This window comes from Bos indicus x Bos taurus, chromosome 26 (assembly GCF_003369695.1).
Source record: "Bos indicus x Bos taurus breed Angus x Brahman F1 hybrid chromosome 26, Bos_hybrid_MaternalHap_v2.0, whole genome shotgun sequence".
Lineage (NCBI taxonomy): Eukaryota > Metazoa > Chordata > Mammalia > Artiodactyla > Bovidae > Bos > Bos indicus x Bos taurus.
In genome coordinates this window covers 12,492,614-12,506,416 of record NC_040101.1, presented here as the reverse complement: position 1 = coordinate 12,506,416, position 13,803 = coordinate 12,492,614, and the positions used below count along the sequence as shown (strand labels likewise).

Here is a 13,803-nt window from a genome sequence, read left to right as displayed (position 1 = left end):
CAGAGGGAGCACAGTCCCCACAAGACCACCACCCTCACTTCAGACCCCAGACTCGAGTTTGGGTGTCCCCAGGCCACATGTACTTCTGACTAATTGACTACAAATTTGGGAATTTCCCCCAACCCCTCTCAGATTTGATTATTTGCTAGGATGACTCACAGAGCTCAGGAGAGCTCTAGATTTACAATTTATTAGGGTGAAAGGATACAAATCTGAACCAGCAAAATGAGGAGATGTACAAGGCAAGGTCTGTGATGGACACGTCACCCTTTCAGCACCGGTGTGTGAGCACCAACCAGGAAGTTCACCCAAACTGGGTCCCAGAGTTTTTATTGGGCTTTCATTACTTAGGCATGATTGATTGAATCGTTAGTCACGTGGCTGAACTCAGTCTCCAGCCTCCTTCCCCACCCCGAAGTTTGGACACTGTCATTTAACTCAAAGGCCCAAACTTCCAACTCCATGGTTGGTCCATTCTGGCATGGCCAGCCTCAGCCTGAGTCATCTCATTAGCATAAGCTCAGGTACAGTTCTAGGGATCCACCATGAATTAAACCCACATCCCCAACACTCAGAAAATTCCCAGGACTGGGAGGTCACCTCCCAGGAGCCAAGGACCAAGCCAGTGTTTTCATTATGGCCAGTTGGGTTCGATGCAAAGAGGTGAGTGAGCCTGGCATGGTCTGCAGAGAGGCAGAGACACCCCAGCCCCAGATTCTCCATGTCTCCATGGCATTCCTGTTCCTACAAACCCTGCTGCTCTTGACTGCCTCACTTTGGATTCCTAGAATCTCTTTATGACCCTTGTATTAATCCTCATCTTTGGGGGTCAAATTGAACGAGTCTCTCATCCTGCTCACCTTGGCTTGAACCGCACTCACCAACACAGTTTTGCAATCTGAGTCGACAAGTCTGTCTTGGAGGAATGTAGTCGGTGGGAAAACCAGCCTCCACTTCCTCAGGGCCCACAAAATGCATCAGGTCCTCTACAGATCCCGGTGTGCCATCTCCAGGGGTGATGCTCTTCTCTATGGAGTCTGTAGAACAATAAAGATCCAAGGGCCATCAGAGTGGGACAAGGCACCCAGGAAGTATATGGCGTGTGTGCCGATGATTTGGGTGGGGTTTGAAGGGAGTCCTTCCCGCTCCTTAGGGAGCCAGACTGGGCCCTGGAGTCATGGGTCCCTGAGGCCATCTCAGTAGCCTGTGCCCACCAAGGCCAGTAGTGAGCTTCTCTCCAGTGTCTCCTCTAGTTTTCTGGAAACCGTTGGGTCCATATCCAGTGAGTGGCCACATAAGTGGCTTTGTGGGCATCATGTGAGAAGAATGCCTGAGTCAGGCAGGGGACAGGGACCTGGGTTCTTAACAGAGTCAGACCCCAACATCACTGAATTTGTCCAAACCCCTGTGTTTCTCTTCAGATCCTTTTTAGAAGTAGGCAGAGCAGAAATAATAATCAGAGAAATTTCCAGAAAGCTTGGTCCCATCATACCATTTCCCACGTGATGCTCAAGGACTTGCTCCAACTTGACTCTGCATCAGAATCACCTGGAAGGCTCATTAATACAGACTGCTGTCCCCACCCCCCCACCCCTCCACGGCAAAGAATTTCTGACTCTGTAGATCTAAGGTGGAGCCCAAGGTTTTGCATTTCTAACCAATTCCCCAGTGATGCTGGTGCAACTGGCCCAAGGACCGCACTGGGAACCACTGATCGAAGGCGTGAAGGCAAGTCCTTTGCAACACATGCAGAGAGTCTTGCTCAGCGTCTACCCGAGGAACCTTTCTCTGACCAATTGCTCATTTGTTACTAGGGAGGAAGAGAAAAAGCCTTGGTGGGTACAGGCTACTGAGATGGCCTCAGGGACCCACGACTCCAGGCCGCAGTCTGGCTCCCTAAGGAGCGGGAAGGACTCCCTTCAAACCCCACCCAAATCACTGGCGCACACGCCATATACCTCCTGGGTGCCTTGTCCCATTCTGATGGCCCTTGGACCTTTATTGTCCTACAGACTCCATAGACCAGGAGACCAGGAGTCAGGATGCCTGGGTCTTGGTTTATCTATTGTTTAATACGACTGTGTCGGGTCTTAGTTGCAGAACACGGGATCTCCATCGCGTCATGCAGGATCTTTCCTTGCAGCATTCAGACTCTCTACTTGTGCCTTGAGGGCCAAGTGGTTCCTCAGCACATGGGATTTTAGTTCCCCAACCAGGGATTGAACCCATGTCCCCTGCATTACAGGTGGATGGATTCTTTTCCACTGGACCACTGGGGAAGTCCCTGGGTCCTGGTTCAGATGTAACACAAACTGAGTGATTTGAAGCAAAGTTCTTGCCGTTCTGAGTCTCTTTCCTCACTTGTCAAATGGGACCATTAAGAGGACCTACCTGTGTGGTTGATGAGAGGATTAAATGAGAAGATGTCTAAGCAAACAACTTCCTGACCCTGGGAGTATAGGAAGTGCCACATTTCTTTAACTTCCAAATCAGATATACTGTAAGATTAATGAGAGGTTCGAAGTCAATTGTTTTGCAAAGGTCTGTCCCCCCATCCCTTCCAAAGATAGCAGAAAAAGTCCTAGGGCTCCGAAGCGTGTATCAGTCACTCAGTCGTGTCCCACTCTTGGCGAACCCATGGACTGTAGCCCTCCAGGCTTCTCTGTCCATGGAATTCTCCAGGCAAGAATACTGGAGTGGGTTGCCATTTCCTTCTCCAGGGATCTTCCTAACCCAGGGATCAAACTCAGGCCTCCCACATTGCAGGCAGATTCTTTACCCTCTGAGCCACAAAGTAAAGTGAAGTGAGTCGCTCAGTCGTGTCCGACTCTTTGCAACCCTATGGACTGTATGTAGCCTACCAGGCTCCATTGTCCATGGAATTTTCCAGGCAAGTGTACTGGAGTGGGTTGCCATTTCCTTCTCCAGGGGATTCTTTCTGACCCAGGGATAGAACCCAGGTCTCCCACATCGCAGGCAGAATCTTTACCATCTGAGACACCAGGGAAACCCCTAAGGCTCCAAGGAGTCCCCAAAATAAGACCTCAGACCATTGGGGTCACTGCTGTTGCCTGTTTTGTCAGTGTCCTTTGGGGGAGGGGTCTCTGCGTCAGCTCCCCAGTGTCAGGCTGGCCCTGGGTCCCTCACTGCTTAGAGTCCCTCATCCCTGGGATCCTGTGGGGACCGTGCCTTCCTGGAGCGCAGCCTTCCCCCTGCTGCCCCTCCCAGACACTCTCCCCCTCATTCTCATTTCAGTCCTCAGCCTTCAAAGTGCAAACACCTCCCTGGAAAACAGTAGATGCCACAAGAATAACAGCCAATTTCTTCCCCCACAGTGACGGTTTTCTCATGGCAGCTTTTTGGCGTGATCCTTTCATTCTTCCCTGGGGGTGTCCACGGGAGCGAAAGAAATGCCAATTAGTTTCTCAGTAGCTCAGCCTGTTCTGAGCGCTTAAGACGTGATAGCTCTTTATTACTCTGCTTTCTTCCCAAGTCCTGCGTTCCATCCCCGCTGGGGCTTGCCCGCCTGCTGGCCACTCTCCCCGCTTCCCCTGCTCTGCCACCTGCTTATCACACTTCTCTCAGCCCATCTGGGCTGCACCTTCATAAGGCCACTGCTGGCAGCCAAGGGGGGACCCTGGAGGCTGGCGAGAGCAGAGTGATATGCTAAGCCACTTCCTCCCTGGAGGCTGCTCCTGGGAACACTGCATCTTCCTGCCACCTACCTTTCTCCGGGTTGTGCTTGGACTCGTGTCCACTCGGGAGAGAGACCCACCACCCTGGTCCCTTGGTGTCTTCCCCGGAACTGTGAGTGGGTGGAGTTCAGCCCGTGTCCCCAAGCCTGATGTCTTGGTCTCTTCTCACTTCTGGTGGGAGACCTCCGGGCTGACTACCAGCCTGTGTTGCTGGCATCCCCTCCTTGGAGGGAGCCCCCTTCCTCCCTGAGGCCCCCCACCTGCCTGACCACACCCCCAGCAGCCTCGCTCAGCTCTGCTCTTTGAAGCCTGGGATGAGCTGGAGTTCCACGAAGCGGGGCACTCTGTCCTCTTGGCCACCTCACTTTCAGCACATAGAAGGTAAACCATGAGCAGCAGTGGGCTGCTGGGTGAAGAAAAGAAAGCCCAGGGATGCTCGAGACAGGAAGCGGCTGTGAATCAGCGTGGGTTGGAGAAGATACATGCTTCTGTTTGCACATGTGGTTTGTTTATTGGCCCCATCCCTCTCCCTGCGCCTGAGGTTTCTCACCTGTGAAATGGGGCTAGTACCTAATGAGGACCACAACATGTAGCACCTAGCTCAGTGCAAGCCCAGAGGGCGATCCCTGCAACTACTCATTTACCGTCAGCATAACGCAACAAAAGCTTGCAGTTGTCCAGCACAGTTGTGTTAGCTGTCCAATCCTCTGGAAGGATATGAAGCAAGAATCTGGGCTGAGCTGGGAGAGGGTTGTGGGCCAGACAAGGCATCTGCCTTTTAAGAGCAGCCCTGGAGAGGGGATTAGAAGGGGGTCTTGAAGAAGGAGCAGGGCTTCAGTAGGCAGAGGCATTAGTTCTAGAAGTCAGAAGTCTAACCTGGGTCTCACTGGATAAAAACAAGGGAGTTGGCAGGGCTCTTATGTTTCTGGGGCCTCTAAGAGAGCATCTGTTCTTGCCTTGTCCAGTTTCTAGAAGCCGCCTGCATCCTTTGGCTTGTGGCCCCTTCCTTCTTCAAAGGCAGCAGTAGCTGATCTAGTCTTTCTCACATCACATCACTGAGCTGACTCTTCTGCCTCTGGTTACATCAGGTCCACCCGGATCATCCAAAATAACATGCCTGTCACTATCCTTAATTCCTTCTGTAACCGTAATTCCCTTTGCCACGTAACCTAAAATATTCGCAGGTGCCAGCAATTAAGGGTTACTTTGGGGGAGTATGATTTTGCCTACGTAGTCCCTGCCCCATTCTGGGGGCTGAGGTGATGAGGAGGGTGAAGGAAGCCCCCAGGAGGCTGTGTGGTACCCACCCGCTCTTCATCAGTCCAGCCTCCGTGTTACATCCTCCAGGTGGCCCGGATGGCTTTTCCCCTCTCCCCACCTCCACCACTGCCCCATTACTAGGGAGTCTGTCCCAAACTCTGCACTTCTCCTGAGTGTTGGTCATAAGGGTCATAAATAAAGCAGCATCCCTCCATTTTGGCATTATTGACACTTTGAGTACCTTGTTCTCTGTTGTAAGGGGGCCGTCCTGCACCTTGTATGATGTTTAACTCTGTGGCCTCTACCTGCCAGATGCTGGCAGCACTCTCATCTGGTGTGACAATCCAAATATCTCTAGACACTGCCAGATGTCCCCTGGAGGACAAATTGCCCAGGGGTTGAGAACCACTGATGTCAAGGCTTTGATGTCTTCCTTACTAGATTGGGCACCACAAGAAGGAAGCCCCAAGAGGGTGACACCCCTTCAGTCTTCCCCATTCCTGTGTCCCCAGCATCTGCATATTGCTTGGCATTTAGTTGATGCTCAACATATTGGTTGAATGAATTAATGAGTTTGTGTTAATTTTCTTTATTTTGTGTTAACTTTCTTAATGGAGAAGTTAGTCTATAAAAATGTGTGTGTGTGTGTGTGTGTGTGTGTGTAGACTTCTGTTTCCATAAACTGGCTACCTAAGAATCACTTGGGGGTGATTCTTTAAGTAGCCCCATTCCTGGTGCCACTCACAGAGTTGGGGTTCAGGCTGATGAGGTACAGCCTGTGAATCCATATGGCCAAGAGTTCTTCACCAATTCCTCAAAAAGGCAAACACAGAATGACCATATGATCCAGCAGTTCTGCTCCTAGGCATATACCTGAAGGAATTGAAAGCAGGGACTCAGGTATTCAGAGCCGCCGTATTCACGGTAGCCAGATGGTGGACACCATCCAAGCGTCCACCAAAAGACAAATGGATAAACAAAAGGTGGAGTGTACACACACAACAGAGGATTATTCCACCATACAGTGGAGTGAAATCTGACACACACTGCGACATGGATAATCCTCGAAGACATCCTGCCAAGTGGAATCGGCCAGTCATGGAAGACCACGTGTTGCGTGCTGTCACTCGAGTCCCCAGAGCAGTCAAACCAGAGAGACAAAGTAGAACGGAGGTTACCAGGGTGGAGGGGGCTGGAAGCTGGTGTTGGATGGGCACCGAGTTTCTGCTGGGGATGCCGAAGGATTTCTGGAGCTGGATGGTGGCGAGGGTTACATGACACTGTGAATGTACTTAGTGCTGTGGAATTGTATACCTACAGATGGTTAACATGGTATACTTTCTGTTACTTATATTTTACCATACACACAAAAAGTGCTTCATCCCAGCCAGATCTGGGAATGAAGAGTGTGGAATGAATGGCAGGGGGTGGGGTGGTGGTGGTGCGTACTAAATGAGTTCTAACCGTTCCTTTAGGCCTCGGAGCCAGAGGTGGTGAGGATGGGAGCAGACTTGGCTAATTTCTCCAGGGAGCAGCCCTCCCCTGGGGGATACACATAAGCTCTAAGGGGACAGGCTGGCCACCGAATGGAGGCCACGTGTTGTGTCCATGGGGTCAGCTGCACCCAGCTATATCTGAGCCTTGCCATGTGTCTGGTTATGGGAGAGAAGTCCCGAACCTGGGTTTATATGCAAAACCTCAGTGTTTAAATATTGACACCTGGTTCAGTGAATAGGTGTGGAGTGGCATGTTTTCTCGGAGGCTTGGGTCTCCACTAAAGAGCTCCAAGTTCTGCTTGCTCTTACCGGATGTCCTGTCACTTCTGAGGTCTAGGGTCAGCTTTCTCTGTGATCCCTGGGAGTTTCCCTGGCTCACAGGGCTCCTGAAAGGGAGCTTTATAGACAGAAGGGTGCGTATGAGTGCCTGGGGTCTAGATTCTGCTCAGGCTGGGGTCTGGTCTCTGCCATTTGTGAGCTGTGGGGTGTAGGAGACTTGCCTCGTTCTTCCCTGTTGCTTCAGTTTCCTTGTCTTTCAAGTGGGATAGTAATAGCTCTGCCTGGGAGAGTTAGAGTGGGGACTCAGGGAAGGCCAGCTGAAGGGCTCCAAGGTGTATGTGGGCGGTGAAGTGTGTCAGCTCCGGTGGGAGCACCAAGCATGCGTGAAGCAGTGCAGGCCATCAGCTGGGAAATTACACAACCTGGACATCTGTTTCTGCATCTGTGATGAACCTGGTGATTTGCTCCTCCAAGAGTCATTCTGGGGATTAAATAAGATAATGTCCAAAACGTGCCTGGCCACAGCATGTGCCCCATACACATTCATTTTTTTCCTTGGAGTCCAATGCTTTTGATCTTTGTGAAGACTTGAGCAGAGGGAGCCAGGGCTGCTTGACCAGGGCTGGAGACAGAATGAGCAGAGAGCCAGGAAATGGACTGTGTCCTGCCCCTCTGTCATGGGCTCCCTCTCCTCCTTCCCAGCTCTGAGGATGGTCCCAGTTCTGGCCTCAGAAGCCCACACACTGGCTGTTCCAGAAGGTGCCCTCAGTTTTCCAGGGCAATTGGATAACTTTGGACTCTCCATTTATTGATATTGACTCTTTTGAGATCACATGGATTGTAGCCTACCAGGCTCCTCTGTCCATGGAATTTTCTAGGCAAGAATACTGGAGTGGGTTGCCATTTCCACCTCCAGTGGATCTTCCCGACCCAGGGATCAAACCTGCATCTCTTGCATTGCAGGCGGCTTCTTTACCATTTGAGCCACCAGGGAAGCGGCTACATTTATTGAGATCAGCTCCAGGCCAGCCCCAGAACACATACTTTGCTGGGGGTGGGCCCAGAGCCCAGCTCCTTTGGAATACCCTGGGTTGGCTGGCTGCAGAAAGGGCCCTTGCCCTGCCTGGACCCTCTCTGAGGGTCAGAGACTGGGGGGACATCACACACACCCAGCTTAGAGTGCAGCCCAGGGTGCCGAGGGCCTGCCCAAGATCTCAAGTCTCTGTAACCAGGCCCCAAACCCCACAGGTACTTGGGGTGTTGATCCCATGAAGGAGGATAAAAGGACCTTAAAATCTTGAGATGCTGAGGGGCCTAAAGGGCTATGTGACCTTTGATGAGTCACTGACAAGTGGAATTTAAGGACTACTCTGGCGACAGGGGCAGACGAATGCATCTCAGGTTCTTGTGGGGTCCTGAGCATGTGATGACACAGAGGTGCCTCCAGGCCCCATTTCCAAGTGGTGGTGGGCTCAGGGACGTGCAGGCTGGAGTCAGCAGCCCCTTGTTTACACACCTGAGTGTTCTGATGTCTGTCCACTGTCCAGGGATAAGAAGTAGTGGGGACGACAGGAACACCCATGAGTGCACCTTCCTCAGCTCCATGTATTCATTCTGTGTGCTTGTTACATGTGTGTTGACTGTGTTTGTATGTTTATCACGTGTGCATATTCATCACATGTGTGTCCCCAGCATGTGTTCATTATAGTGCACGCTGGGCAGGATACAGGGCGGGGGAGCAGCTGACGTGGTCCACCAGGAGTCCTTCCAGCCTCGGACCCTGGGGTTCATGAGGCGGGAGAAGAAGCGGGTACTCAAGGCAAGGGAGAGTTGACTTCCTTGTCCCCAGCACCTGGCCGCCAGCTGGGGGTGGGGACTGTCCACAGGAAGCAAGAGGACAAAAAGAGGTGGTGGCGGGGGTGCATTTGTGAATCCATCTCACCCATTTATGAATCCGTTTCACCAGGCTTTCCTGAGCCGTCGGCCAGGTTCTGCCATAGAAAGGTTGAGGTCTAGTCTGGGGCTGGTGCCAGGTCCCCAGTGGGGTTGCATAGTTACGGTTAATATATCAGCGAAGAACGGGCACCCAGTGTGGGTACAGAAGTGGGTGATGGGAGAGGCTGTGCTGGGTAGGGGAGCCCAGACCTGTGTGAGCCTAAAGGAAGGATGCATAGGCTTGATACTGGCTGGGGAGGGGCTTGTCCCAGTCTCCCAGCTAGGAAGCTGCACCCAGGCTCACTGGGATGGGACGTGGGCTCTGGCACCTCAGGCAACACCAGCATCAGCTCCCTGTCTTTCTCTCCCATCTCTGCAGGAGGCGGAGGAAAGCGCAAAGGGAAAAGCAAGAAGTGGAAGGAAATCCTGAAGTTCCCTCACATAAACCAGTGTGAAGACCTCCGAAGAACCATAGGTAAGCCATCCTGCTCCAGGGGGTGGGGGGAGGAGCTGGGAGGGGAGCGAGGAGCCCAGACACTTCGGAGTCATCTGTCCGGTGAGTCAAAATGGACAATGCTGTAAACTGGCGCCAGGTAGGAGCTCCACGCTGATGCCTTTGCCAGTTGGCATAAAGATACAGCCAACATTCATCCAACATTCATGGAGCATTTGATGCGTGCTGGGTGGGATCAACCCCCAGTTACCCTTTGAGGCTGTTAATTTGCCTCCCTTACTTTGTGTGTGTGCGTGTGTGAGTGCTAAGTCGCTTTAGTCATGTCTGACTCTTTGCAAGCCTATGGACTGTAGCCTGCCAGGCTCCTTTGTCCTCCTAAAGATGAGGAAGAGGAAGACTGGCTGGGACCTCGGGCTGTGGGGAGTGATGATGTGCCAGCGAGCTCCTGGCTTTCCCTTTTGCCTCCCTTATATCCCAGGGACCAGGTCCTGGAGACACTCACCACCCAGAAATGCCAATGGGTGCAAACAAAGAAGACGCCTCCCATCCAAAAATAAATAAATTAAAAAAAAAAATCGTGTTCTCTCTGGGCAGTGGCCAGGGACAGGGACAGCTGAGCTGAGCTGGCCCCTCCAGAACAGTCACACTTCAGCCACTGTTCACCCCAACAATGTGGACACCTCACTTTCTACCTTCCTTCTCACTTACCCTTGAGCCAGATTCAGGGACCTAGTGCTCCCTCACTCTCCATGTCTCTCCTCTCTGATCCTGACACTTGGAAGTGAGCAAGCTCTACTGAGGTTCATTCCCTGCCCCCTGACTCTCAGTCCTGCCAAGTCTAACCCTGCTCCCCAGGAGACCTCAGGCCATTGCCCCAGTGCCACCAAGGCCCCTCACCTTCCAGTTGGCCTGGCCCCACCTTCTTCATTTCCGGTTTAGGGGACCCGGGAGCCTAGGATTTACCTCTGAGCTTTGCTCCGCCTGTGGACCCCACCCCACGGGCCCCAGCCCCATATGTCTGTCTAGGTCCATAAACCAGCCTTTTGGCACGGTCCACTCCCCTGGGAGGGTGTGAGAACTGTGTGCGCTGGCGTGTGAAAATGAATTCTTCTGTTCTCCTCGAGGGCATTGAAAAGGCTCTGTGTGTGAGGGCAGTGTGAAGAGAGGCCGGGAAAACAGGAAGGCCGCCATAAACTGGCCGAGGGACTGCTGCTCTCGGGGACGGGCCCCAGGGCTTGGGCCCTCCTGCATGTTTACAGTCCGTCGCCCTGGTGTTTGCCCAGCCTCTGCTGGGGTCCTGCTGGAAGGCTTTCCTAAATAAAAATCTCATTTCTTTTCTAGACCAATACACAAACCAAACGGTGGCAAATGCTGCATTTATTTTTCTTGCTCACACATGAGCTCATTTTCTGAAGCTTTGGAGAGGATGTCCTGGGACAGGCTTTGGGCCAGGGTGACGTGGCCTTTGTGGGCCTGGAAGGCCGCGTGGGAAGGATCTTCTTTAGAGGGGAGGACGGAGCCCTCTAGGATCCCCTGGACTGGGCACAACAGTGGTCTGTTAAAGCCATACCCTCTCTCTTGCACTCAGCATGGCCCTGACAACTGCAGGCCATCTCCCCCAGCAGAGACCCCAGGGTGATTTTAAGAAATGAAGACGGCACTCAGTGGACCCCCTGCTGAAACCACAGCAGCCTCTCCTCCCACCTGGAATGAAACACAAGCTTCTCACCGTGCTTTATGAGCACTTTGGCCATTGTATGAAGCTTAGGGATCCCTTCTCAGAATAATGCTTTTACATATATAGAAAATAAAGTACATGGTGTTGCAAAGGAAACCAGTTCTTTTCAGATAATTAGATACTTTAAAATATTATGATCTTGAAGTATATGAGCTTTTTTGTTCTTCAGTCATGTCTGACTCTTTGAGGTCCCATGGCCTGTAGTCTGCCAGGCTCCTCTGTCCATGGAATTTTCCTGGCAAGACTACTGGAACAGGTTGCCATTGCCTACTCCAGGGGATCTTCCCAAGCCATGCATCAAACCTCCATCTCTTGTGTCTCCTGCATTGGCAGGTGGATTCTTTTACCACTGCACCACCTGGGAAGCTTTAATAATGCTCAGCAACTGGTCTAACCAAGGCTCAGCAACTGTTCTAATAGCTACTGTAATTCTGAATTAGTGAGGAGCATAAGTAATATTTCCAGATACCTGCAATGATGGTGATATGAATGGGTGTGAGATTTCTGTTGTTGATCATTCCAGGCACTGCTAACGTTATTGTGGGTTATTGTTGACATTCGTGACTCAAGGAAATGCTCATTTCCAGTTAGAGGCTGATGAAAAGAGAGATGATGGTTTTCTCCATCCAAGTTCAGTGAGTGAGTGAAGTCGCTCAGTTGTGTCCGACTCTTTATGATCCCATGGACTGTAGCTTACCAGGCTCCTCCATCCATGGGATTTTTCCAGGCAAGAATACTGGAGTGGGTTGCCATTTCCTTTTCCAGGAGCTCTTCCTGATCCAGGGATTGAACCTGGGTCTCCCGCATTGTAGGCAGACGCTTTACTGTCTGAGTCACCAGGGAAGTCAAGGTTCAAGGACCTCTTAAATCCCATCCATGGACCTCTTGGCGATGCCCTTCCTATGCTGCCCTGTATGAGCCTGCCTTCACCTTGGTCTCAGTCACTCCCTCCTCCTCTATTGACTTTGCTGTGCTGGTTGCTTTTTCCTTGACTACCCCAAGCTTGTCTCTAGCCTAGAGCCTCTGCTGGTCCCTCTGCCTGGAATGCTCTTCCCCCACATTCAGGGGACCTTTAGGTCTCAGTTCAGATAGCACCTCCATAGAAAAGCCTTCCTGGGACTTGCCTAAAAGTAAACTTAAATCTTTCCCTGGTGGCTCAGACAGTAAAGCGTCTGCCTGCAATGCGGGAGACCCTGGTTCGATCCCTGGGTCGGGAAGATCCCCTGGAGAAAGGAATGGAAACCCACTCCAGTATTCTTGCCTGGAGAATCCTATGGACAGAGGAGCCTGGTAGGTTATAGTCCATGGGGTCGCAAAGAGCCGGACCTGGTGGTCCAGTAGCTAAGACCGTGCTCCCATTGTAGGGGGTGCAGGTTCCATCCCTGGCCAGGGAACTAGATCCCACATGCTGCATCCAAGGATCCTGTATGCCACGGTGAAGATGGAAGATCCTGCTTGCCACAACTGAGACCCAGTACACCAAATAAATAAATATTTTTTTTTAAAAGAAAAGAAAAGCCTTTCCAGTGAACCTTTAGAAAGGAACTGTATTCTCCCTTGAATTGCTGTCTCTCACATGGTGCTGTCTATTAATGCTCTTGGCCCGCGACCCCAGCCGTAGTCATCTTGTGTTTAGTTGTGGGCCTGCGTGTTTTCTCTCTCCCTCACTGGACTGGATGTCCCATGACCACAGTGATATGGGGGTCACCACTAGGACAGTGCCTGGCACACGGTAGGGGCTCATTAAATCCTGGGAGAGTCAGTGAAGTGAAATATTGAAAACTAGGGCCCTGTTTAGAAAATCTGTGACATGAACGTGGCATTCCCAAATGTAATGTAGCCCATGGTTTAAAACTAAGTCATGAAAGTTCAGGCTTATAAGGTACCTTAGAAAGCATCTGCTTTAACGCTCCCTTCCCCCACTCTCTACCAGATAGATGAACAAGTCAGAGAGGCAGGTGACCTGGTGACTCCTGGTCCAGGCCAGTTTCCCCTGAGGCTGCAATTAGAATAATTCTTACAGTGATGTTAGACTTTTACAGAATTCTCAACTCAAGGAACTGGAGAGCATCTTGTCCAACCATCCTTTTTAGACCTGAGTCTGAATTTCAGAGTCTGTTAGCCTCCAATAGGAGAAGTGGCCTGCAACTCTCCATTCACCAGCATTATATTTACTCACATTTTTTGGCATCTCCCCCAGCCAGTACCCAAAGCAGAGAGACTGCTTAGGCACTCAGAAAAAGAGACATTTCTGTCTCTTTTTTTCTTTCACCTTCTAAGTGTGGGATGCATGTTCATCTGATTACTAAGTTTATTGAGCCCTCATGGTATGCTATGCACTTGGGAAACAGGCCTGATTCCTGACCCCCCCACCCCTGTCGCCACCCCCAAGCTCATTCATGGCTGAACCCAGGAGGCTGGCGGAAATAGGTGAGAGCAAATTGAGAAAGTTTCATGTTGGAGGGACAGGTTGCCGAGCTGGAGAACTGTACCGCAGGTCTTCCACACATCAAGAGCTTCTCTGGAGGAAATGACATCACTCTGAGCCTCTCAGGGCATCTCTCTGTGTGAGCTCCTGAGGGACATGGACCACATTCTCCATCTTGGGTCTCCATTGCTGGTCCTGGGAGTAGGTGGATGGGTGGATGGATAAAGTGATTGAATGAATGCTGCCCTCCTTCCCAGCCTGGAAACTGTAACTCACTGTGAATGGCAGCAATGAGTATTAAGACAGAGATTCCTTGCCACATGTGTCTACTTCCAATTGAGCCCCAGACATCAGTAACCAATTTTAGACAGTCCTGGCAGAGAGCAGACAGATCATGAGAAGAGAAAGTGTTCTCTAATATCTGCTTGGTGAAACATCGAATAATGGCATTCGTTAGTAAGCTAATTGTAAGATAATTAGAGAGAGCCCAAATCAAAGTAGTTCTCAGAATATCCAGA

The 13,803-nt window shown here is 51.3% G+C and overlaps 1 protein-coding gene across 1 annotated transcript in view; it reads left to right on the top strand.

Moving 5' to 3' along the window:
- GRK5 (G protein-coupled receptor kinase 5) overlaps positions 1 to 13,803 on the top strand; it is a 232,155-nt gene that overhangs the window by 96,580 nt on the left and 121,772 nt on the right. The window contains exon 2 of the mRNA XM_027528411.1: positions 9,045 to 9,140. Within this exon, the coding sequence (XP_027384212.1) occupies positions 9,045 to 9,140 (96 nt within the window). The remainder of the gene's footprint in view (positions 1 to 9,044; positions 9,141 to 13,803) is intronic.